The 25,604-nt window shown below is 41.7% G+C and overlaps 3 protein-coding genes across 3 annotated transcripts in view; 2 read left to right on the forward strand and 1 right to left on the reverse strand.

Annotated features, from left to right (window-relative positions):
* LOC311003189 (uncharacterized protein) overlaps positions 1-3,357 on the forward strand; it is a gene marked incomplete at both ends in the record, with an annotated part of 40,436 nt that extends 37,079 nt beyond the window's left edge. Inside the window, 4 exons of the mRNA XM_083994874.1 lie at positions 706-838; positions 934-1,150; positions 2,530-2,666; positions 3,151-3,357. Of these exons, the coding sequence (XP_083851000.1) occupies positions 706-838; positions 934-1,150; positions 2,530-2,666; positions 3,151-3,357 (694 nt within the window). The remainder of the gene's footprint in view (positions 1-705; positions 839-933; positions 1,151-2,529; positions 2,667-3,150) is intronic.
* Positions 3,358-5,474: 2,117 nt separating this feature from the next.
* LOC311003191 (uncharacterized protein MYH16) lies at positions 5,475-8,477 on the forward strand (the record flags this gene model as incomplete). Its single annotated transcript, XM_083994876.1, has 5 exons — positions 5,475-5,480; positions 5,530-5,700; positions 6,823-7,023; positions 7,112-7,258; positions 7,997-8,477. The coding sequence occupies 5 exons, from the start codon at positions 5,475-5,477 to the stop codon at positions 8,147-8,149; spliced, it is 678 nt and encodes a 225-aa protein (XP_083851002.1). The 3' UTR covers positions 8,150-8,477.
* Positions 8,478-12,845: 4,368 nt separating this feature from the next.
* Positions 12,846-25,604, reverse strand: part of gas7b (growth arrest-specific 7b) — a 74,463-nt gene continuing 61,704 nt past the window's right edge. The window contains exons 10-14 of the mRNA XM_083993998.1: positions 22,526-22,654; positions 21,514-21,637; positions 17,722-17,801; positions 16,997-17,095; positions 12,846-14,891 (exon numbers count right to left, since the gene is read on the reverse strand). Of these exons, the coding sequence (XP_083850124.1) occupies positions 14,778-14,891; positions 16,997-17,095; positions 17,722-17,801; positions 21,514-21,637; positions 22,526-22,654 (546 nt within the window). The 3' untranslated portion in view covers positions 12,846-14,777. The remainder of the gene's footprint in view (positions 14,892-16,996; positions 17,096-17,721; positions 17,802-21,513; positions 21,638-22,525; positions 22,655-25,604) is intronic.

Below are 25,604 nucleotides of genomic sequence, written 5' to 3' on the forward strand. Positions count from 1 at the left end.
CCGTTGCATAGGGGAGAAAGGTGATGATAATTCTAGGGGCCCAGCGCCCAGTGGGGCCCATAAAAAACCCCAGTAGTCTAATCTTTGTATGACTGAATTATTCTGCATAAGACCCTGACTAATACTCATAGTACACTGTAAAAACTCAACATCTTTCCAAGAATATTTGTCTTATTTCTTGTCCAAATGTCTCATTTCTAGTCAAAACTAATCTCTTTCCACTTAAAATAAGACTCATAACCTAAAAATTTACTTTTTTTTTTAGATCATTTTCACTTCACGTAGAAAAATCTGCCAGTGAAAGCAAGTTTTTTGTGCTTGTAATAAGGAAGAAAAACTTGTTCCACTATCAGATATTTTCTACTTATTCCAAGTGAAAATATGCTTGAAAGAAGTAAAACGTGTCTAAAAACAAGCTACTTTTAATATGATGTGTCTTATTTTAAGTATAATGACATTTGTTTTGACTAGGAATTACATTTTGACTAGAAATAAGACAAATATTCTTGGTAAGATACTTGAGTTTTTGCAGTGTAATGCTGCATTAGCATCAAAACAAAGTAGGCTAAATAATACATGATAATACATGCGAAGAAAAAAAAAAACTGGAAAAGTTAGGGGGAGGGGCCCACTTTAGTATTCTTTAAGGGGGCCCAGAATTCCTAGCAACGGCCCTGTGATTGGATGTGTGTGTGTGTGTGACAGGAAGAAGCTGGCGACCAGGCTCCAGGAGGCCGAGGAGGCTGTGGAGGCCACCCAGGCCAAGTGTTCCTCACTGGAGAAAACCAAACAGAGGCTGCAGGGGGAGGTGGAGGAGCTGTGCATGGACCTGGAGAAGGTTGGAGCAGGAGACGCAGGAGTCTGAACGTTGCAGCGACACAAATGTGCTCGTCGTCACCACTGAATCTTTCCCCCCCCACTCTTGTGTCTCAGGCCAGCGGCTGCGGTCAGGCCCTGGACAAGAAGCAGCGGGTCCTGGAGAAGCAGCTCGGAGACTGGAAGCAGAAGTGCGAGGAGCTGGTGGCCGAGGTGGAGGGCTGCCAGAAGGAGAGCAGGCAACACGCCAGCGAGCTCTTCAAGCTCAAGACGGCACACGAGGAGTCTCTGGAGCAGCTGGAGGCCCAGCGCAGGGAGAACAAGGCCTACCAGGGTACAGCACAATCACTGTGTGTTTATGTGTATGTGTGCTGATGACCTGCTGATTTAGAGCGTTGGCTAGTGCAAAAAAAGTCTTGATGCTATGCTACGCTAATGGTGTCCTGGCAACAGCCTCCGACAGAGCACAGACATTACCATCCCACTCTCTACAGCAGGGAAAGTCTTCTGAGTGCAGGGCCAAAAATGAATCGGGGTGGAGGGTCACGGGCCGAAACTAAACATTCATGTTGCAGTGCATTAAATGAAATATACCTGTAGCATGATTATGCAAAATTACGACAGAGTATTAGGGCCACATTTAGAAAAACATTTTTTCATAGACTTCGAGAATAAAGTCATAATATTTTAACCTGTTTTTAGAGGAGAAACGTTGTTAAACTGAGGCCACGGAGCATTTCGTGAAGCAGTACTTCAGTATAGGTTTCACAAACTAGGAGACAAACAAGGAGAGCCTGTATCAGTACGGTTCTGGCAACGGCAACAGATTCACGTAGGTTACTGTGCTTCTCTGGGAACGAGGTAGCAGACAATTGCTCTTCTCAACCAGAGTACCGGTACCAGTAGCCTACCACATATCCTACATAGTTGGGCTTTGGCACATCATCAGCACCACATTGTCATTAGTATCAGAACTTTGAAAAGAATATGCAAGAAAATGCATCTATTCCGCAAAAAGGACCAGGTGGACTTGGAGGAAGTCGTAGCCTTTTTCTCATAAAATTATGACTTTATTCTCATAATATGATGACTTTTTTCTCCTAAAATTATTACTTTTTTTCCTCGTAAAACTACGAGTTTTTTCTCAAAGTCTGTGAAAAAAAATCTCAATGTGGCTCTAATACTCTGTCGTACAAAGTAAACACTTATACAAAGTACTTTTGAAAATTTACTGTTAGGTGCATGAAATTACAGAACATCCATATTGGTCTTTTTTAAAGTAGAACGAAAAGTAAAAAGTACAAAAATAATAGTAAATACTAGGCCTATGTCTTCAAAGACATTTGGTGCATTATAACAACATTGGACACAACATGCCCCATGACATCAAAATACTACATTCTTCACCGCCTTGAACAATCATTTTTCAACATGCTCCAAAGTGACAGACATTGCAGGACAACAGCGCCACCCTACCTATGTAACACAATGTTAATTTGTGGTCAGGAGAGGAAGTGCAACAATAAGTAAATATTGAAAGATTTATTCAACTGCTGGCAGCGAGAAAATAATAATAATTTAAAAGATGCCCAAATTGGGCAGAAAAATAAGTAACAGGCTGCATATGTGCTAGAATGTCAGAATACCCCTTTGTAACTAATGGTAGCTAACAGTACCCATGCGTTATTCAGCCGTGTGTGTTCTTTGTGACAGAGGAGGTCACTGACCTCACAGACCAGCTGTCAGATGGAGGGAAGAGTGTCCACGAGCTCCAGAAAGCAAAGAAGAAGATAGAGATGGAGAAGGAGGAGCTCCAGGCCTCGCTGGAGGAGTCTGAGGCGGCGCTGGAGGTACACAGCTTCACACCCAGGATACGTCCACACACACCACTATGTCTTTGTTTAAAAACACATCTCCTCTGCTGTGATCCTGCTCTGACGACTGAGGGTTTTAGAAATGCTGCTGCTGCAACTTCAGGGTTGCATTATAGTGGCATAGACAACAGTTTCAGCTGTGATAGTCTGCACACCATCACTTGTAGGAAGCTGAAACTGTGTTTTGTGAGGCCGACGCCGCAAACATGAATCCAAGTGGACCAAATATGAAGATGTTACAGAGATGTTATGTTGAGGAGGATTTGAGGACATAGATGTAGACCAGACCAGTCAAACACTGACCCTGTTTTGAGTCAAAGGCAACAGCATCTGATCTAGCTGGCTCTCATTCAGAGTCTGTAGGAGGGAGTTTCAGCGCTAACGTTTCATCCATCACCTCGGTGAGGATGAGTGATTCAGACACTTGCTCACCAATCACTACCTACACCTGTCTCTCCAGGCCGAGGAGACCAAGGTGCTGAGGCTGCAGCTGGAGCTGTCCCAGGCTAAAGGAGACCTGGAGCGACGGCTGCAGGAGAAGGAGGAAGAAGCTGAAGCTGCCAGGTACCTCATCTTGTCACAGCACTCAAGCTACTTTAATGCCCTGCAGTTATTATTCTACATTATGTGTCTATGGACTCAAGAACCAGTCACTTTCACCTCATGATCCATTGACTCTGTGTTTGTCCCTTGAAAAAGTGAATGAAACTAAACGTTCTCCACTTGAATTAAGAAAAAAACTTATATAATTGTTTGGAAATAAAGACTGAATGGTCTCATCTAGAGCGTTCAAGGACATTTTTCATCATTTCATCATCTTCAAAACAAAGACATCAAACCAAGACTCAGAGAGTAGAGCAAAAGGGTTCATAGTGTCTGTTTCTAAATAGCTGAAACAAAGTTCTTATATACAAGACATGTGTATAAGAAGGTTTAGCAGTACCTTGACATGTTTATGTTGAAGTATTCGTCGAAACATGTGAAGTTACTGCTAAACCTTCTTATATACATACATGTCTTGTATATATAAACTTTCTGTCCTCCAAAGCTGATTATCACAGCCATACTCTCCTCACTGGTTCACCAAATAAAACCATTAGACAGCAGCAACTTATTCAAAATGAGCTGCAGAGCATGCTACCCCAGTCTGTGCTTTTACTTCTATTTCCATGTGTCTTTTATTTCTGTGATGTTGAATGACCTCTGTGAGATAATGTGCAACACAATTGAATTTTCCTTCCCTCTATCTCTCTTTGCTCTGCACAAAGTCATTACTTTATAACTGAAGGTAAGACCTGCTTCATCAAACTGTTTTTTAAACCTTGCAATGACACGTGCACCATCCTTGAAGCACCTTCGTCTCCATCCATTAATCCCTGTCTCCTCTGGCAGGAAAAGCCACCAGAGGGCGTTAGAGTCCCTGCAGGCCAGTCTGGACGTGGAGGTGAAAGGCAGAGCGGAGGGGCAGAAGCTGAAGAAGAAGCTGGAGGCCGACATCAACGAGCTGGAGCTGCAGCTGGACCTGCTCACCAAGAGCAACGGCGAGCTCACCAAGAGCAGCAAGAAGACGCAGCAGCAGATCAAGGTTGCCACGGGTCACGTGATGATGATCCTCCACAGCCGAGGTTTTAGATCGGCCTGAGACTCACAGAGGGAAATGTTCTCTCCCCCTGTCCCAGGACCTGCAGGCTCAGCTGGAGGAGGAGGTGCGCAGCCACGAGGAGTGCCGGGAGGAGCAGGCGGCCGCCGAGCGACGCTGCGCTCTGCTGCTCGGCGACGGGGAGGAGACTCGCGCCGCCCTGGAGAGCGCAGAGAGGGTCCGCAAAACCCTGGAGACGGAGCTGCAGGAGGCCAATGAGAAGTATGGAGACCTCAACAACCAGGTGAGGAGCAGCGTCTTTGTTGCAGAGCTGAAAGTTCCATCTGGTCTCATTTCAGTTTCATTTTTTTATTTGTACCAGCCGAGGTAATTACACACAGATACCAAAACACAACACTTTGATATTCCCTGGTTGGAAAGGAGCAGGGAGAAGATGCATCTTCTATTGCCTGCCCCTGATTATTCTGAATAATCTGTCAGGCACTGAGCAACAGTCTTACAACAAAACAAACAAAACACAACAAAGTTTCAATCTGACATTAATAAAAAGAGTTTGTGAATCATTAATTACCTTTGTCATAAAGGTCAAAGGTCAAAGGTCTCTTTATTGTCATGCAACACATGTTAAAAACATGGGATGAACAAAATTGCGATGCCCTGGTCCCGTGCCAGCCCACTAAGATAAATAAAAATAAATAAAAGTACAATAAATAAAAAACTGTAGTTAAAAACTAGTTTTAATTGTTTTCTTGAATTGGAATATATTTCTACAGGTCTTGAGAGCATTACATTGATTCCAACTACAGAGATGCACATCTGTTTTAAAGTTCTCTGTGCAAACTGCTGTTTGAAATGTAATTCTCTCCTGTGTTCGACATCCTCGAACACAGGACAAACAAACAATTTTTGTAGATTTTCCGGTGATATTCTATTTTCTGCTTTATACGTTACAACCTGTGTCTGTGATTCAACTACGTCTTTACATCTGATCTCATGACGCTCTTCATGTTTCAGTTCCAGCTGGCCCTGAGCGGTCGGAGGAAGCTGGAGGTGGATCTCCAGACTCTGCAGCAGGAGCACGAGGAGCTGCAGGGGGAGCTGAGAGCATCTGCAGACAAGATCAAGAAGGCCAGCTGTGAGGTAAACACACACACACACACACACACACACACGTTTACTAAGAGATGTCAGTGGACTTTAACAAACGGCTCTCATTAATGAACTTTGTCATGACGTCAGTTGGCCCGGGTGGGGGAGGAGCTGCGTGTGGAGCAGGAGCACACGCTGCACCTGGAGAGGGTGAAGAAAGGTCTGGAGGCTCAGATCAAGGACATGAGCGGGAGGCTGGAGGAGGCCGAGCAGATGGCTCTGAAAGGAGGGAAGAAGATCATCCAGAAGCTGGAGGGAAAGGTACCAAGACACACACAGTGTCAACATCAGAGCGTCATGTTCTGTCACCAGACCGCTTATACACAGTGGCATGCAAAAGTTTGGACACCCCTGGTCAAAATAGTGTGAACAGTGAGACAAGTGGAAGATGAAATGATCTCCAAAAGACATAAAGTTACAGATGACACATTCTCTTTACATTTTAAACAATATGATTTTTTTTCCCTCGCCATTTACATTTTCAAACTGACAGAAAAGGAAAAGGGCCCACAGCAGAGGTTTGGGCCCCCTGCATAGTTAGTAGCTAGCCCCCCCCCCCCCCCCCCCCCCCCATTGGAAACTATCACAGTGTGTAAATAGTAAATATCTTGCCTGATACCTTGGTCAAAGTTATCTGAGAGCTCAAGTCTCCTGGGTTTCATTCTTTTGCAGGCTGCTGCTTTGTTTCCCTTTTTCACTCTGAAACTGTAGATAACTAAAATAATACACTGATATTGATTAAAATATATAGTGTTTCATGTTTAACTTTATGTCTTTTGGAGATAATTTCATCTTCCACTTGTCTCACTGTTCACACTATTTTGACCTGGGGTGCTCAAACTTTTGCATGCAGTTCAGTTCAGTTCAGCTTTATTGATATCACGAAGGAAATTGGATTTGCAGCAGGCATCACAGACACAACAGACAACACAACATATCACTGGCCTTAACATAACACAACATAATGCAATCAAATACATAAAGAGAGGGTAATGAAATAATAAAACATACTACTAATAATAAATTACTGTTAATAATAAGGCGTAATGCTCTTAAGTGTGTGGTAAAAAAATGTAAACAGTGCACACAATAGATTGCAGTTAGGTCAGCTGGAATATTTAATCATTTGCACAATTTTCAGTTATTTAACTGCTACAGTACAAAGTCAATGTGTAAAGTATGATATTTTCAACATTGCGGTCTGATTTCAATTAGATTTTATTTCTTCACAAATCCTGCCTCAAGTTCCTTTAATATTTTGAGCTGATCTAATGATAAGACTCAAAGACAGAACATGGATATGTTCTGTATCGATACACATTCAGTAACCGGTAGAGTGAGAGCACCAGTCACAGTTAGTGGTGTGTGTGTGTGTGTGTGCAGGTGAAGGAGCTGGAGCTAGAGCTGGACTCGGAGCAGAAGCGTCACGCAGAGACGGTGAAGACTCTGAGGAAGAACGAGCGTCGGCTGAAGGAGCTGCTGTTCCAGTCGGAGGAGGACCAGAAGAACCAGCAGAGGATGCAGGAGCTGGTGGAGCGGCTGCAGAACAAGATGAGAGCCTACAAGAGACAAGTGGAGGAGGCCGTACGTCACCCGGTCCTTTCACATCGAAACACACCACCCAGAGTACAGACTCTATCTCTCCATCACATCACTGTCATTGTCCTTACAGGAGGAACAAGCCAACATGAACTTGGCCAAGTACAGGAAGACGGTCCACGAGCTGGATGATGCAGAGGAGCGGGCCGACATCGCTGAGTCAGCACTCACCAAGATCAGGACCAAGAACAGAGGCAGTTTCGGCAAAGGATACTCCTCTGTAAGTAACCTCAGGCTCAAAACCTGGCTCTCAACCTTCAGTCGCTAATTTTTGTAATATTAATTTAAATTGATAATTAATCATTATTTTTCTTAAACACTCAGGGTAGTGAAACATTTTTTAAACCTGAATAAGGAGCCTGTGAAAAACTCTCACAGATGAAAAAGAGAAGTTTTTTTTTTTTTTTTCATTTGCTGTCAGGACTTAAATTCCAGGATCCAGCTCTTTAAAGAGGAACTATGCAGGATTTGACCTTCATTAAACAGCTCCAGAGTCCTAGTGCTGGTTAAATCAATGACTTGTAACTAGTTCCAGGGAGAATGGAGGCTCTCTGCCTTCCACCTAGCGTCTCTTGGCTGAAAACCAACCCGGTGTCCCAGCTCTCATCTCTGCGGCACCGCCACACAAACGCGTCCCGTAACCCGCAATCTCTTGTTTATGACAAAAGACTACACACATATACACATGGTAACATTGTATATGTTTACTTTTATAACATTATGTCCCACTCAATTGATTTCTCGCCGGCTTAGTTGTAAACAAATGCACATGGCCAAGAGGAGGGTTAGCAAAACAGCGACCAGACTTGCATAGTTCCTCTTTACCTGGATCTCCACCAGAATTGAACCAGGTCTTCCCTGTTCTACTCTTCATCCATCAATACGACTGGTGCAGCTTGTTTCCTGTATTGTGGTTGGTCTACACACTGACTGGGTGGTGTCTGTGCTCCTCCTCCAGGGTTACAGCACACCGTACCCAGGCCTGGTCCGCTCCCCCAGCTCCGCCGGCTCAGAGGGCAGAGGAGAGAAGATCCTGAATGACGACAATGAGTCGGTCAGCTCGCTCATCCCGGCCTATCTCAACTCCCTGAAGAAGCTGATGATTGAGTAGAGATGTGACATCACGGCAGCTCATTGTGACTCTAGATTCTAAGTCCTCTTGCTCCTGGAGAGATGGAGCGGTCTGAAGCATCAGGACCATCAAACTCCAGATTCACTAAACAATCAGGTCACTTCCTTCTTCCTCTGTGTATCTGTAAGAGCACAGCTGTGGTAACACACCTGCTACAGTATATCCACTTCGTCATATAATATCTGTGTGTAAAAACAGATTGAATAGTGATGTCATACCAAGATTATGACCACAATACAGTTTTTTTGATACTGGTACTGAAAAAATACCACAGTCAAGTAATGCCAGTGAATTGTTGTACCATAATGTGTTCATACATTTTAATATTCAACCAAGATTTTTTAAAAAGAAAAAAAAAATCACATGCCAGCACACAGATACAGCCTACAGGTGGACCAGTGTCAGTGGTTGCTGTTTACATGTATTCTGTCACAGTCGCTGAGCTATATAACTATTAAACACCTTTTATCAAAAATACAATTATTCTGTTGCAGTTGCTGTTTGAAACATAACATTTGGTTCACAATAGAAAGAATTCATAGCAAAAATCTGACAATTTTTTTTTTTATCTCCTCCTCCTCCTTATTATCCTCTAAGTGATGTTTTTTTCCGGACAGTTCTTTGGCCACTTCAGTTCTTTGATCCAGGACAACCAGGCTGTTAATGAGCTCCTCAGTCAGACAGGATGTGATGTCATCAGCACGGTGATGGAGGGAGTCAGTCACTGACTTTTCCAAACTTCCTTCTCGTTGTTAAGAGCAGGCTAATACTAACACTGGTTTAGTTTTAGTTAGTTCAACAAGTGTTTAGGCAGTTTTAGTTCAGTTTTTATTTCTGAGGAATTGACTAGTTTTTATTTAGTCTTTCAGGTTGTAGGAGAAATCCTCTGTGAGACCTCTAAAGGTCAACTTCCAAATTTGTGGGATTTTTCCCTTTTAGTTGCATCCCATAATGTTCCCATCCGTCATCATCACGTTACATCACTCGTACTCCACGTCGTCCCATATTGAGCTGTGGCCTTTTCTTCCTGCAACTTTAGGAAACTAAAACTAAGCTGATGTTATCTGCAATTCAGTTTAGTTTTGCATTTTTTGCATTGCTTTCTACTAAATTCTTTTTTCACTGGTAGTTTTAGTTTTAGTCTTAGTTTTAGTTAACTATAATAATCCTGCTTCATAGTGATGTGTCCCACTAGAAGTGTGGGGAACTGGGCCCACGTTGACTCGGTCCTCTACGACTCCTGGTGGTGTGAACTCTGACAGCACAGGTTCTGTCAGGGACCCAGTGGATCTTCTTTATTTCAGCTCTTTAAACAGGTTCCCATGTCTGTCAGTGAGGAGCTTTATTAAGCTTTGTGGTGTCTGTGGGCTGTGGAACTGAATTCACTCTCTCCCTCTGTTTGTCTTCATTGTCAACAAGCTGTGGACGTGTGTCGTGTCTCTGCATAAGATGCAACTGCATATGAGAGGAGGAAGCAGAACTGCACACACTGTCACACACTGATACAACTCACTGAAAATATGGCTTCTTCTTTTTTCTTGGGCTTTTTTTGCCTTTAATTTGACAGGACAGTTGAGAGAGACAGGGTTGCCAGGAGAACCGCTGCAGAGAGGACAGTACACTCTGTAGGGCGCCTGCTCAACTAGGTGAGCTATACGATGCCCCGAAAATATGCCTTTAATTTAAACACGGTCATTCCTAAAATATCAGAACCAACAAAGTCAGATGTCAACTGCAGGTTATCAGGACACTTTTCTAGTATCTTATGGAAAACTGTTCGTGAAACAACATGTCAAAGAGCACTCATGTATAATCCATCAGGTGATAATGAATATCATCAGCAAATCCTTTATTTGAATGCCCAAAATGACTGTTGTTATACATCACAAAGGTCTTTAAGGCTTTTTTTATCTGAAGTATAAAATATTATATATACTTACAATGTAAGTAACAAAGCCAGACAAAAAGTAACATTGCTCTATCATCCAGTTATATTGTTGTTGAATTGAATTCAACAGCATAGAGAAAGAGACCTTGTGTGTGCTGCTGGGTAGTTGACTATGAGGGTCACACTGTCCAGAAAGTCAACATAAGATGGAATTTCATTGTGTCAACATTATTGACACCTCAGTGTTCACCTCACTGTTAAATATCTGAACCCAAAATAATAAGTCATAATACCAGTAATGTGGGACTTGTGAGTTCAGATACACCACCAGAGGGAGCATCATCTCTGTGTGAAGGGGAAGGAATTCTTCCCTCTTGTCTTCAGGATGTAGCTTGTGTAGGCGCAAATTAAACTTCTTCAGTGCAACTTTTAAAACATGTATATTCTCAAGGTCCCATGCAGTACAAAGGTAGATGTCCATGTGTTCTTTGATTATAAAGCAGCTCTAGATTCTACATTAATATTGTGGAAGTATCAAAGCCTCCACAGAGAAACACATACAGTACAGCCTTATCACTCAGGACTTCTGAAAGGTTGTGATGTCACAGTCAGGCCCCAAGCCCCGCCCATGTGGACCCAGCATCCAACACTTGATCAGCCTCCTCTCTTCTGATTGGTTCACTGACCTCCAGGGAAAAACATGGAGATTGTTTTTTGTTTTTTGGTTCTTATACAGTATGTATCTTCTTATGCATCAACATTTTAGAGAAGACTTCAGTTTGAGGCAATATGCTCACAATGGCCCTCATTTATCAAACTTGCGCAGGATCTGGTGTAGATTCTGGTGTAAATATCAGTGTACGGCAAGTGTCACGTGTGATTTACTAAAAGTGTGTACGCTGCTGATTTCGGCGTAGAACCGGCGTGGTGGTGATAAATCCGGCGGCTGAAAACGAGCGTCATTTAAATGTCACGCCCCGATATATTCCTGCTTTAGAGGCGTCGCCCTGCCCCTTTTACGACATGGAGACACGGAAGACGGCCAAGAAGAGGGACTTTACCGACATTACCGCGTTGAACAGGGAGAGGGCGGCAACATTAAATATCTGGACATTGATAGATCGATAGATTTTGTGATTGATAAGCGACATCCCGGTGGATGGAGGCTGCAGACGCACGTGTCACCGACCACGTCAGGAAACCCAGCGATGTCATGAAATGCTCCTGCAGTTTACTAAACGTGATTGAGGAGAAATCATAGGCATATTACTGCTGCGAACGCGACTTTATGACCATCAGCACCGCTGGCATGGTTCGGCTGATGGAGGGATGTGAAACACCGGCCCGATGTCCCGCTGACAGGTCCCGGTGACGGAAAAAAAAAGAAAAGAAAAACACTCCGCCGAGATCAGCTGCATCAGCTGCACCCCCCCCCCCCCCCAACCGAGGCTCCGGTGTCGGCAGAGAGAGACGCTGAGGAGCCGTCCGGTCATGCTCTGGTGCTGCAGATGTTGGAAGTTTGTGTGTGTGATCTACAATAACAGGTCTGTCTGTCATTGACTGTTTCTGTTTACACAGCTGATTAACGAGCATCTGTCACATCGTGGTTTTTAATTCATCTCAGTTGCCCAAAATAAAACTCGAGTTATATTTTCAACACGGACTTGGTTTTATCGTTTCTTTTTTTTTTGTGCTACTTTTTATCTTTTTATCAATATAAACAACAACAACATGTGGTCCACATCGCTGCGTTATTAGACTATGGTTTAATAATCGTTCTGACACAGCAGCACTCGTTCCTGCATGTTCTACGCTGGTTCCAAATGTGCGTACACCTGGTCAGAGCTGGCGTGAGATTTGTGCGTACCGTACGCTCACGCTCAGATTAATAAATGCCGATCCTTGCGGTGAATTTGGTGTACACCCATTTTTTTGGTGTACGCAAGTTTCATAAATGAGGGCCACTCTCTCCTCCCAGCGTTGAGTAATGGCCTGATGTCATGCAATGTCATCACCTTATCATTTTATCCTAGACATTTAAGTAAAATTGCATCATAATTAATCTGTGTGTATTTTTAAATTATGGTCAGAAATGTGTTTTTTGACCCATGACTAGTGTCCACCTCAGTTAAACTGTAACATGATGTCACATTCAATGGACAGCAACAAACTGAGGTAACAAGGCTAAGCTAGGAGGTTAGCAGATTAGCATCAGCCAGTTCCTATAATGTGATATGATGAAGATGATGAAACACACCTAAAGCTGTAATGTACCGGTCTACAAGCTAAATGTCAAACTGGTTCAAACTTTCATTCACAATTAAGACAATCAACTAATTCCCATGAGGCTTCATCAACAAATTCCAGATACCCAGATATTTCATATAGTACAGATACATAACAACCAGTCATCATTATTATTATTATTATTATTATTAAGTGTTACCATGTAATATATTCAACATGGTGCCATTAGCATGTGGGTTTGAGAATAATACAAAACTGTGTATTTTAATTAAGTGTATCTTTGTCTAAACTTTGAACCATTTCATTATTCTCACTGTTGCTGTTTGTGTAACAAATATTTTATTGATTAATGTGAAAATGTCTTTTATAAGAAATAAAATGTGTTTCTCATTTATTCTCCTCATATTTCTCTGATTATTCACATACAAAACAAAGACAAACCACAACGCTTATGTTATGATGTATGATACATATTTTCATTTTTATTAATGAAAAATTCCACCCTTTAGCTGTTAATGTACAAAAACATCTCAGTCCTGGTGTCTCAGTGGTCAGATAAGACTAAGCAGTAACACTGGATAAGACCTGGTAGTGAAGGAGCTGTTTGTACATCTTAACCAACTCAAGCAGATATCACAGTAGACCTGTCATTTCTCCTCTTGCATATAAAACACTTAGATTTCATATATTAGCAGTACCAAATGTCTGTATATTATATATCTTTATGTATTTTACACTTCACTCCACGGCCTCCTCTCATGGCAAATCACACATCTCACATATTTACACCAGGTCTCCCTGAATATGGAACTCCTTCACTTCCATTAGTAATAAAATGATTAAGTTCTCTTTCATATGAACAGTGGCTTACAGTGAATTTATTAAAATCATTTGGGAATAAAGTGCAATTGTTTGATTTTTAATTATCATTAGGAATGATGTTTTCTTTCAGAGATGCTAACAGTAGCCAGATATGGGATGTTAGCTCACAGAAACTGACTGTTCGTTAATCCCTGCTGCTGCTGCTGCTGCTGCTGCTGCTGCTGAACACCTGTCAGGTCTCAGCTTCATTACTGTGTGTTTTAACGTCAAACCAAAAACACAGAAGCTACATTCTAATGAGTGTAATAAACAATGTGCCATCAAGATTAGCATGTCCTGCTAACTTCAGGACTCAAACATGAATTCAGTTGGTAAAGGGCCTGTCATTAGAAAACTATAAAGTGAACTAAGATGTTTGGGACTGACACGTCGTCCACTGACACAGTGGAAGTGAACCCAGTGTCCCAGAGTTCAGAGCAAACAGCTGCTTCCTGCTCTTTAGATCACATTACAGAAACATCTACCAAACTTGTGCTGGATGTTGCTTCACTGCTTCTTATTTAAAAACTCATTTGTTTGTACAAAAACTGCACAATTTGGGAATATGTTATAGAATGGCAAAAGATTTTTTCTTGTAGGATTTTACAAAACTTAAAAAAACTTGTTCTTTTTTTTCATTGGTGGAAAAAAAAAAGAGAGATACAACCTATATTAAGTGACTTGATATAAAAATGTATCAATAAATGTAACAGGTCTTGAACACCAGTGTTTTGCGTGGTTCATTCTTCCATCATGGAACTTTGTAACTCTTCATATCATCTCAACTGCCTAAAGAGTTTTCAGTAGAAAACATTTGCTGATTAAAATTCATTTCTGCCATAAGAAGGAACAGAACAGTAGCACTGCAGCAAAACTGATCTGAACTTTCAGTTTAGAGTGCATGGAGGAAAAAAGTAAAAATCAACAAGCAGGAAATATGAATAATTCTAGTCTGATTTAGCCTGGTGTAGTACACTTTAGCCTCTGGGCTAGAAATGTATTTTACAACAACAAACAAAGCAGCAAACAATTAAGTTTGATTTATGGAAAAAAAATAAAACAGTCAAAGGAGAAAAAAACGAGAAATAAGTTATTTTATCTAAAGTCACCTCTAATTTTTGGTCCAATTTAAAGGTCTGTTGAAGGTTGTGGAGCTGACTGACAGAAGCCTGACCGGGCTGACAGCAGCAGTAGAGTGGGCGGGGCTTAGCAAACGGTCAATACTTGCACATGGTTGATAGTGATATTAAAATACTTAAGCCTTGTTCTGACACACAGTCATAAAACACCCATGTAGCTCAGCAGCATCTGTTAAATCATCGAGTCAAAGAATCACAGAGCAGAAGCACAAAGAGCTGCAGGAACATCTACATGTCACATGATCTCCGTCGCTGCTTCTTCATCTGAGTGTCGTCAGTCTCACGCTCGAGCATCAGCTTGTGTAACAGAAAATCACAACCCATCTCTCTCTCCGACGTCGTCGCCCTCAGCAGGTGGAGGCTCATCCCTCAGCGTGGGGGGAGGGGGGGGGTGAGGTTGATCCCCGGCACAGTCACACCTCAGGCCGGTGGGCTTCAGGTCGGTGTGTCTGCGTCTCACAAAGCTCTGAGATTAGATCTCGACGTCCACGGGCCGCACCTCTCCGGTCTTGTTCTCCCTCACCCACAGCTCCCTGTCCCTCACGGGATCCACGCACTGCAGGAGCTGGTCCACCGGCTCCATCGTCTGGACACACAGGGAACAACATCAACACACACATTCTCTGCTTCTTTTCTTCATCTGTCGACTCTTCTAGTATGGATGAAGTTAAATGTAGTTTTTTTTTTTTCTCAAAAATTATTTTCAAATTTTCTTTGGATGCATGTTTATATCAACTATCAGGGCACACAGGATTTTATCCAATAACTCCATAAAATAGGCAAGCATTCTTCCAGTTCAAAAATCAACCAAAGGAGGAGAATGCCACAGAGCCTATATGTTTTCTGAGGTTACACCAAAAATAAGGGCAATAGGGGGCAGGGAGTAACACGTTTTTTAAAGGGATAGTTCAACATAGGCTCATTGCCATAATCCCTATAGTTTTAGCAGTAGGTTTGTTACCTTTAATTGTCAGTGCAAGCTATTTTTAGAATGGCGGAGCAGAGCCATGAGCTGCTCAGAGCTACACTACGGAGGCTAATGGGATTTCTTGGTTTCCCTAATGAAACTCATCAAATACACAATCCAACAACTCCAAAACGCTCTGGGGCCTCATTTATCAAAGAGGGTGTAAAACTGCTACTAAATATTTGCGTACGGCGAAAAGACGAAAATGGCGTACACCCTAAATATTTACACCTTTTTCAGATCAATCAAACTGCGTGTACGCACAACTCTCCGCAATAAATCACACAGGACTCAAGAATGGTGCACACGTGAACACACCTCTTACTCCGCCCCCGGAACGCCTATATAAACTATATATGGTCAGCACGTGCATATTTAACTAGCCATGTGCTCTCTGTGGCGCAGCAACTTTTGTGACAACAAAGTGACAACGGAGACAACGGGCGAAGAACGGGGGAAAGAAGCGGAACTTCTCCGCTTCTCCGAAAGCAGATACACGGGCAATAAATCAGTCAGAAAAATGATCTTGCATTTTAATAAGCTACAATAAAAACAAAAACCTCCCAAATCTCAACAAAAGGGAGCAGAAAGAAGAAGAATCTTATGTAATCTGCCCGTTTATCCCAGAAAATCTTTTTTTTTTTTTTTTTTTTTTTACCTAGATGTTAAAACAATGTAGGAAGCAGGACGATAGTTACCATTACTTTGCAGGCCTTTCCACTACACAGTTACAGCTCTACTGGACTCGGTTTAGGTCATTTTCCATTAGGCTACAGCAGAGTCCTTCACAGTTCCTCCTCAGAGCCGCATTGTCTCACTCTCTATCCTCTCCTCTCAGCTCCAAACACACGTGCACCTCGTTAACTCAGGTGACAGAATAATAACAGTCTCAGTAGCTGCAGATCAGTGTGCGCTGCTGCCGGTGTGTTTTTAAACTTGGAGGGTTTGATCCTTGTCGGACGTCACACATAGCCTAATCAAAAAAGCAAAATCCACAATGCGCTCTGTTTATCAATTAACATAAAGCCTAGTGTTATTATAGAGCGGGTTGGATTGCCAGCACCGGTCCACCACTACCACAATTACTTTAAAAAATCCTCTGTGCTCTTCTACTCCGCTCCTCTCTCCCTCTCACACTGCAGTTCTCTGACTCAGCAACGGTGTCGCCAATTCCTCCTGTTCCTCAAAAAAGGCGTACGCCAGGGTCAAAATGGGTGTAAATGTCCGCACTTTTCCCCGTCAGGTTTTGGCTTGATAGATCCCAAATTTGGCGGAGAAAAGTGCGTACGCACAAAACGAGGGGAAAATGGCGTAAAAAAAGGTGTATCCACGATGATAAATGAGGCCCCTGGTGGACAAGTTGTGACCTGCACATTCACCACGCTATGAGATAATAATGGAACATTACGAGACAGAGTTGTTTTCGAGGTAAATTCATGCAAAAAAACAGCTGATGCGCGTTCCTGTCAAGGGCAGTTTTTCAGTAACCAGTCTCTGCATTTACCTCTAAAACAACTCTGTGTCGTAACTTGTAGCTTGCACAGAAAATTAAAGGTAATAAAACTACTCCTAAAACTATAGGGATTGTGCTAATGGGCCAGTTTTCCAAAATGTGAACTATCCCTTTAAATATTGTTTTTAAATAGTTTAAAATGACTTTGGAATGATATCTGAACAAACACACAGTATGTCACAGGGCAGGACGCATCTGAAGCTGTACTCACACTCTGGTTGAACATGTCGGTCTCGTGCCGCAGCGTGGTGTACTGATTCAGGTGCTGTCTGATCATCTCCACCCGCTCCACCTCCAGACGCTCCAGCTCCTGAGAGGAGCAGAAGAAAAATCAGCTCTTCACTTCTTTTCATGCTGATCAGACATAGTCAGTGTGATCTGGAAGCCCTCAGCTTCCACTATCCCATCATGCACACACATCAAAAAGGTGCTAAACTAATATTTGACAGCAGCTATAGTTAATGTTGCTCTACTGTAACGTTTAAAGCGTCAGTTAAACCACGGGCCACGACAAACATCACTGAACTTTAGATTGACAGATCTCAACATGGAGATTCATTTCTGAACTTTACACAGCTCTTAAAAATATTATTAATAGTGATCATATAATTTATCATTGTATGTATAATATATCATCAACTTGTGGATAATTATAGAAACAGCTATATCTTACCTTTTTCTCTTTGATCATGTTATTTTAGTGTCAGTGTTTTCATGTTTAATATTTGGCAGCTGTAGTTTCTCTGAATAAGTCTCATGCTCTACATCTTCTGCTTAACCTGCAATGTTGTCATTTTACAATTTGCAAACCAATACAATAAACATCTGCATCACAACACTGTTCATGAAGTTGACTTTGAAGCTGTTGTGACTACTATAAAATATTGAAATATGTTAATTACAAAGGCAGCGGTGTTCAAACACAGGATTTCTTACCAGGCTTGTTGTGACCATCTCCTCAAACCACTTGGACTGAGACTGGTTGTAAAGGTCCACGCAGCGCATCAGATCGTCTCCTGTCCAGAAACAAGACAAACATGGTGAACAGGTGTAATACACACTGTCTGCACTAGGGGGTGCTACGACCTCACTGCTTGAACACTTTATTTTCATTCAGCTGATTACAGACAACGCAAACAGAGAGGTTTGATCAGTCTTGAGGCATGAGACAGGAGAGAAATTTATACCCATAATGCTTTTCAGCAGATGAGTCTGGCAATAATATATTTCTGTGGACTTAAACTTCTGCAAAAACACTCCTTAAATTGTGCACAAGTCTTATGTCTTAGTCAGTTAAACGGTAGCACAGACGACCTTAACATGGCTGAGTTTATGATGATGGAGGATGAGCATCCCAACAATAGTAATCAACCATCAGAAGAACTGGATTGTTAACAATGAGGAATTGATTTAGCACTTTAGATTTGATCAGCTGCCAGTTTCTGATTGGTCCACCTGTTGATCACATGTCATACAGATGACAGAGAGCAGGTGAAGTGAACATGGATAGATTTGTGACCACAAGGAACTGTGAGCTCCTTTAATGAAGTTGCTCCTGTCTGTTTCACTTCAGATGTGATGTGTGGCAACAGTTGAGTCTTGAAACTCCACTGAACAGAAACAGTTTGCTCCAATTATTTCTGAAAGGGCACCGGCAGATCGGGAAACTCCGGCTGAGTCGCATGACTTTCAGCTGAATAGTGGTAAAATTATAATCACACATTCAATCAGTCAGCGGCGGTCGTGATTAAAGGTCTGACCGAATGTAGCATTAAGGTGAACATATCAGATTTAAGTAGCATTAGATGTCTTTTCTAGAATTTAAACAAATGTTGTGCAATTGTGCATTTCACATTAATAATGACCTAAACTGATCAATTTCTATGATACAGTAAAAGTAGTGCAGGGTTGTTAAATGTGCAGCCCGTGGGCCAAAACCGGCCCAGCAGAGGGTCCAATCCGGCCCATAGGATGAATTTGCTACGTGTAAAATTAACATAGAAGACAGAAGAGGTATAGTATTGTTGAAATTGCACATATTTAGAAAGAATCCTAGCTTTTTTTTTTGCTTGTTGTTGTTGTCTTGTCTCTCTGTTCGCCTATTTGGAGTCTTGTTTGTACTGTGCTGTTGTATTTGAATCACCCATGTTGCACCCCTGTATTATTTGATTGTGCGTCCTCACCCTATATTGCACTCTTAAAAAAAAGAAAAGAAAAGAAATTGCACACATTCTTCTCAAGAAACTTCAGGTTGTTCATAATATGTTTTGTAAACGGATAGTTCATCTTAATAATGTACTAAAACAAAGAGAAAAATTCAGAGTTCTTTTTATTTCTAGGTTATTATGCTATTATTTTACTGGTCCGTCCCACTTGAGATCAAACTGCGCTGTAAGTGGCCCCTGAACTAAACTGAGTTGGACACGCCTGGTTTACAGGAGCAGGTTGGGCCTCAGGTCAACTCAGAGAACAAGACTTTAAATAGAAAGTGAATGAAACGCTGCTGTTCATGCTACAGATCAGATTCATGTCACGGGCAGAAGAAGTAGTGAGATCCATAAAAAAAATTTTAAAAAGCGATGGCATCCTCAGGTGGTGGTTGTGAAAACAGGAGGAAATCCCTGGAATGAGCCGGTGTGTGTGTAATGTGTGGCAGCCATAATGAGTCATTGTTATGAGCAGACAGATGCTGAGCTTTACTTGTTTTGGCATCAGTCTCCTCTCTGCTCTGTGCACACTGGCAGCCAGACGCCACCAGCTCCATCAACAACCGCTGCTGTTTTTCTCCCCGCCTGCATAAGCACCACAGGGTGTGTGGGTGTGTGTGTGTGTGTGTGTGTGTGTGTGTGTGTGTGTGTGTGTGTGTGTGTGTGTGTGTGTGTGTGTGTGTGTGTGTGTGTGTGTGTGTGTGTGTGTGTGTGTGTGACAGTGTGCGACTGTACCACGGTTGAGTCGTGACATCACACGCCAGCAGACAGTCCACATCTGTTTACTCTCAGTCACTTTCCTCGGGTCAACTTTTTACAATCCACCACTAACTAGTGATGATGATGATGATGATGCTGCTCCGCCCCCCTCTTCCTCCTCTCGTGTGTTTCCATGGTTGCTATCAGCAGTCGGCTACAACATACTTTTATTTACACCTCACTTTTACTTTGTGTTCATGTTAGTTTCATTTGCTCTGATTGAAGTTTGACATGTGAACTGGATAAAGTGAACCTAAACTATCTATATGTATGTGTGTGTATGTGCATGAAGGTATGTGTATCTATGTGTGTATATGTTTATGTACGGATGTGTGTGTGTTTTATTATCTATTTTTATTTTTTACTTTTACTTATGATTTAATTAACTAATTAATCCATTTATTGTATCTATTTATTTCTACCCTTAGTATTAAATTCCTATTTAAAATTTTCCCAATTTTTTCCTATTATTTTTTATTTTATTTAATTTTTATTTATTTATTAAATTTACTATTTTTAAAACTACTATTTTATTTTGTTATTTAATTATCTATTTTAATTGTAACTTATACTGCTATACGGCCTGTCATTCACTTATCATATGAAGTCATATGTCAGGAAATGTTATGTAAAATGTTATGTAAAATGATTAAAATGTTAAAATAAAATAAAAAACTAAACTTACAGTAAACTAACCATGTAATCACCTCCTCTTGTTTCCAGTTGAAGACTGTGATTAACTGTGATTAATCTAATCATGACATAAGCAGATCTACACTGGAATTAGTCCAATCGTCTTAGTCGATTAAGGCTAATAACCTCTGTCAGAGCTGAAGTGACTGTGGGATGGATATGTTTTGCAATAATATGATTAATCTGCATGTGTGTGTGTGTGTGTGTAGAGAGCTCCCAGGGGCTATGGAGTTTAGTCCATGCCCCCACCTCTCTCTCTCAGTCTGGTGTGAACCTCCTCCTCCTTTCACAGGCTGAAGTGCCGATAAAGCTCCAGACTTAACACACACACACACACATACACACAAACACACACACACACACACAGCATCTGGACCCTGGGCCTGATGCTGATCCTGATCCAGCTGTCTGAGTTCTGCTGTCAGTGGCTCTGAGCTGAAGACAGCGCTCACACACACACACACACACACACACACACACACACACACACACACACACACACACACACACACACACACACACACACACACATCTGATTTATGGAAAGTGTCGGATTCCAAAATGTTCCTCTTTGCTCATTTTATCTAGAAACTCAATTGAACTGTCACTTTTGGTCAGTGGTTTAAACGTCTGGGGAGTTGTAGCCTTCATAAGCTCATGAATCAAACATAGTCAGAGACAATGACTGGCCTGAAGCCACTCTTTGAGGAAACCTTGATGAATGTTTTTTTTTTCTTTCTCATACTAATCCTATTTAAATATGACACTACTATGTTTTCTGATGAAGGACAAAAGTCTAATTAAGTTCTTCTGTTTCCTGCAGTTTTCACATCTTCACACTTTTTCTTTTCTCCATGAATCTTCATAGTTGGTGAAGTTGTGCCAGAACATTCTAACTTTGCTTGTCTCATACAGCTGTTATTTTTTTTGTTTGTTTGTTTTTGACACCCACCTCTATGTGTGAGCTTCCAGCATTAACACACACACCACCCTCCCTCCATTTAAAAGAACACACATCTAAGTGAGATCCCGACCCAGCAGGTTTAAACCCTGGACCTCTGCCTCTCACCTGCTTGCGTGGATTTCCTGCGGGCCTTCTTGATGTCTTCTTCGATCTTGTTGCTGAGTTTGATCTCCAGCTGCTGGGTCTTCAGCTCCAGCTCCTTCTGCCGGTCCGCCAGAGCTTTCCGAGCCTGGTGGAGACAAAGACACTCAGACCTCCCAGATCCTCTCAGCCCGCGTTTAACACAAACACCACCTCTGATAAATCATCTGCTCCTACATTTCTGGAAACAAACATTATAATTAAAGTGATAAAAGTTTGCAGCTATTATCTAGTTCCTGTCCATGTATCCCAGTGACGCTGCAGTCTGCTGCGCGAGCTCTCTCTGTGTTCACTCGTGGGCATGTGTTAAAGCTGCTTCTTTAAAAGCTCAGCTCTCCATCATATGAGTTGATCAGCGAGGAGAGCGAACGCTGCTGAGACGACAGATGATGGGAGACAGATTTCAGGTTTCAGCCAACTGCTTCTCATTGTGCATGTACAAAAAGGACACAGGAAACAGGAAGCAGCCGTCTGCTGATGGAGGAGAAGTGGAATTTTAATCACCGAGCGGGATGATTCTGAACTCCTGCTGCTGCCAAACACCAGGACACCACTGTGTTACACGAGGCAAGGCAAGGCAATTTTATTTGTATAGCCCATTTTTACAGACAGTTTGTCTCAAAGGGCTTTACATGGCATCATAACAACATTATCTGCCCTTAGACCAGTGTTTTTCAACCTTGGGGTCCAGACCCCACGTGGGGTCCCCTGAAATTCAAATGGGGTCGTCTGAAATGTGTATTAAATTATTTGTTTTTTAAAATTATGATTAAAACACCACCCCCAATCTTTAACAACTCTATACTTTCATTTTCTTGAATATAAATCGAGTTCAAATAAAATATCTGAGCTGGCGCATCTTGATTGATCTCCGCCTAAAATTTGTGATGTCAAAATGGGGTCACGAGTCAAAAAAGTTTTTAACAGGGAAAAATTGGAGACTGCGCTGTTATCTCTGTGTTTTTGTCGCGTGTACCTTCTCCACTGATGCGTAGCGTCCCACCAGCTGCTTCCTCAGGTCTGCGATGTGGTGGTCGAACCTCTTCATGTCCTTCTTGAAGTTCTCCCTGAAGCTCAGCAGAGGCTTCTCCACCTCACTCTGGAGCTGAAAACAATCAACAGCAGCAGGAGATGGTGAGAGAGTTGACTCACTCTCAAAATAAAGTAGGCCAGTACGGAAGCGTATTTTTTGTTTTGTTTTTTGAATGTTTTTCCCTGTTTTTCTGATGTATTGTAATTATTTTCTGTTTTTCGGGGTAATTTTTTTCTGACTTGGCGTGAGAAGCTCCCACCTGCAAGTAACGTAGTAAGGACTGATTTCAAAATAAAGTTGCTACTGTACATCAGACTGCTCTGATATTTTCTGGTGGTGTTCTGTAATAACAGGTTGTTTCCTTTCAATTTAAATCTAAATTTACTGGGAACACAGTGACAATAAGAAAAATGAGTGGGGTTTTCCTTTGAAAATCTACAATGCCGGTGATAGCTCGACTGTGTTTTTGGTGGAGCATATCCATGGCTGTATCTCATGGATCTAAGATGTAGCCTAATAGATCTGTGATGAAGTGGAGGCTTGACTGCAGCGGTTAAACGTTACTTGCAGTTGGGAGCTTCTCACAGGATTTTGAAATCTTGTTAAGTCAGGAAATAATTACCCCGAAAAACAGGAGGAAAAAAATTACCACAAAAAACAGGAAAAAATTATTCAAAAAAACAAACCAAAAAATAAATTACTGAGAAAAACAGAAATAATTACCCCGAAAAACAAACCAAAAAATAAATTACTCAAGTGAATGCAATACGCTTCCGTAGGCCAGAGCTGTTTCTGTGTCTGCTTTCTCCACATTCAGCTGCACGGCGTCATGTGAGGACAGGAAGTTTGCAACGGGACAAGAACAGGAGAAGAAAAAGGGAAACCATTTTCGTTCGGCTCCACTGTCTTATCTCAGATGGAGATGGAGAGGGAACGTGATCCTCATGACGTGTTGCGTTCACTGTCCAAAAGCATGTGCGGCTTTTGAAGGGAATACATCTGTCGGGCAGCTTTAAGATTACAATCACAGCATGAATCCAGATGCAAGGAACTCTTCATGCATATGAAGCAGTGTTGATGCAGCAGGGAATTTACATTTCTTCAAAACCTGCACTCCCAGATTCCAAGTTTTTATCCAAGCTATATTAAGTTCTTGACTAAACTAGTTTTCTTGTGCACATGTAATAATTCTCTTATATGCAATATTATCACATCCATGACATGCAATATAACTGAACCCATGTATTTGCTTTTAAAGCTCCAGTTTGTATTATGTGATATCTATGTTCACTGTGTATGTACAGTATGTGATGTCTTTATCCCCTCATCCTGTGCTGCTGGTCCCCCCTTTGTTGTTGTAAAGCCAAACAACAACCACAACATCAGCCTTCAACAGAGTATGAAAACGTATTGATGTAATATTGTTTCAGGCGTGTCCTTGGTTATATGATCCTAAAAAACACATTGGTTCTTCTGGCCGGGCCGTCAGAGATGTATCAGATCTAAAGCTCCCTCCTGCAGCCATATTGGAAACCATCATTCAGAGTTCATTTCCACTTAAATCCTTCCTGCCCCTCTGAAAACCTGGAGCGGAGCTGCACATCTGTGCATCTCTGGAGGATCACATCACTGACTCCATTTCCCCCCCATCAGTCCAGCTGTGATCCTGCCCTCTGTGTTTCCTTTTCCCTCCCAACACTGAGTCACAGGACGAGCGCTGTTCCTCTAAAAGGCAGGAGATTGAGAGAGCACTGATTTTTGCTGTGTTTATATTCAAGTTCATTTCATATGAGTTGTACAAACACCGGGATGGAACCTCCAGTGTTTCCCATTAAGATGGTGTGTGATAAATGACTCAAGGCCTCAGTGTTGTGCGTTTGTGCCTCAGCCCACAGTGCCGTCAGTAAGCTCTTTACTGAGGGTAATCACATCTGAAGGCAGCCTGTCTTCACTGTGAGTCACATGTGCTGCAGGCTGCAGAGCCCACGGTCAATATGGAGGATGGGATCATTCTAGTTGATCATAGGGTCTGTTACAGTAGTTAGAGTTTTACAGATTTGTGATGCTTATTAAATCCAGCACAGTAAATACTGCTAAAATACCTGTCTCTCTCTTCTTTCACATAACACTGTACATTTGCCTGTTGGTTGGGATGAAAATCATTGTTTGGTTGTTGTGGTTAAAGTTTTTACAAGTTTGTTAGGACATAAAAAATCACATTGTGGGGTTTTTTTTTAGTATTTTTTTGTTCCTAAATTTGATTGAATATAAATGTAGTGTTTATGTTTACCCTCTGTCTGCTAAGGAAGGACACTGGAGTAAACCTTTCTTCTGATTATTGATTATGGGGATGTGTTATATATGAATGCATCCACGTGCTGGATAGTGTGTATCATGGCGCTCTGAGGTTTATCACAAACTGCGGAGCTCTAACTCATCACTGTGTCTTATACACTAAAGTAAATTGGCCATCTTTATATGTGCGCCGGCTCAGCCATTGGTATGTCTTGATTTACAAGGATATTCTTGAGATGATTCCATCTTATTTATCATCTCTTTTAATCTTGAATAATAGGGCCGACAGTCTCCGTTCTCAGGACTTTTTACATTTTACTGTTCCTAAGGTCAGAACAGAAATGGGGAAGAAAGCTTTTAGATATTCTACTCCAACTACATGGAACATTTTGCAGTCAGAGCTCAAACTCCATAGTCTGGTATCTCTTAATGTATTTAGGTCCATGATAAATCCCATTATACCCAGGCTTCAGGAGTGCAAATGTTTTTATTTTTAACTAAAATGCAATTGTTATTTGTTTTTGTTTTTTTGTCTATGTTTAATATGACCATGTGTTGAAACTGTTTGTTTTTAACTTTATGTGCTGCCATTCTTGGCCAGGTCTCTCTTGCAAAAGAGATCTTGGATCTCAATGGGACAAACCTAGTTAAATAAAGGTTATAATAATAAAATGTGAAGCCACCTTGGACATCATGCTGTGGTGTAAACAGTCCCTTATGTTACCTT

The sequence above is a fragment of the Trachurus trachurus genome (genome assembly GCF_905171665.1).
Source record: "Trachurus trachurus genome assembly, chromosome: 19".
Classification (NCBI taxonomy): domain Eukaryota; kingdom Metazoa; phylum Chordata; class Actinopteri; order Carangiformes; family Carangidae; genus Trachurus; species Trachurus trachurus.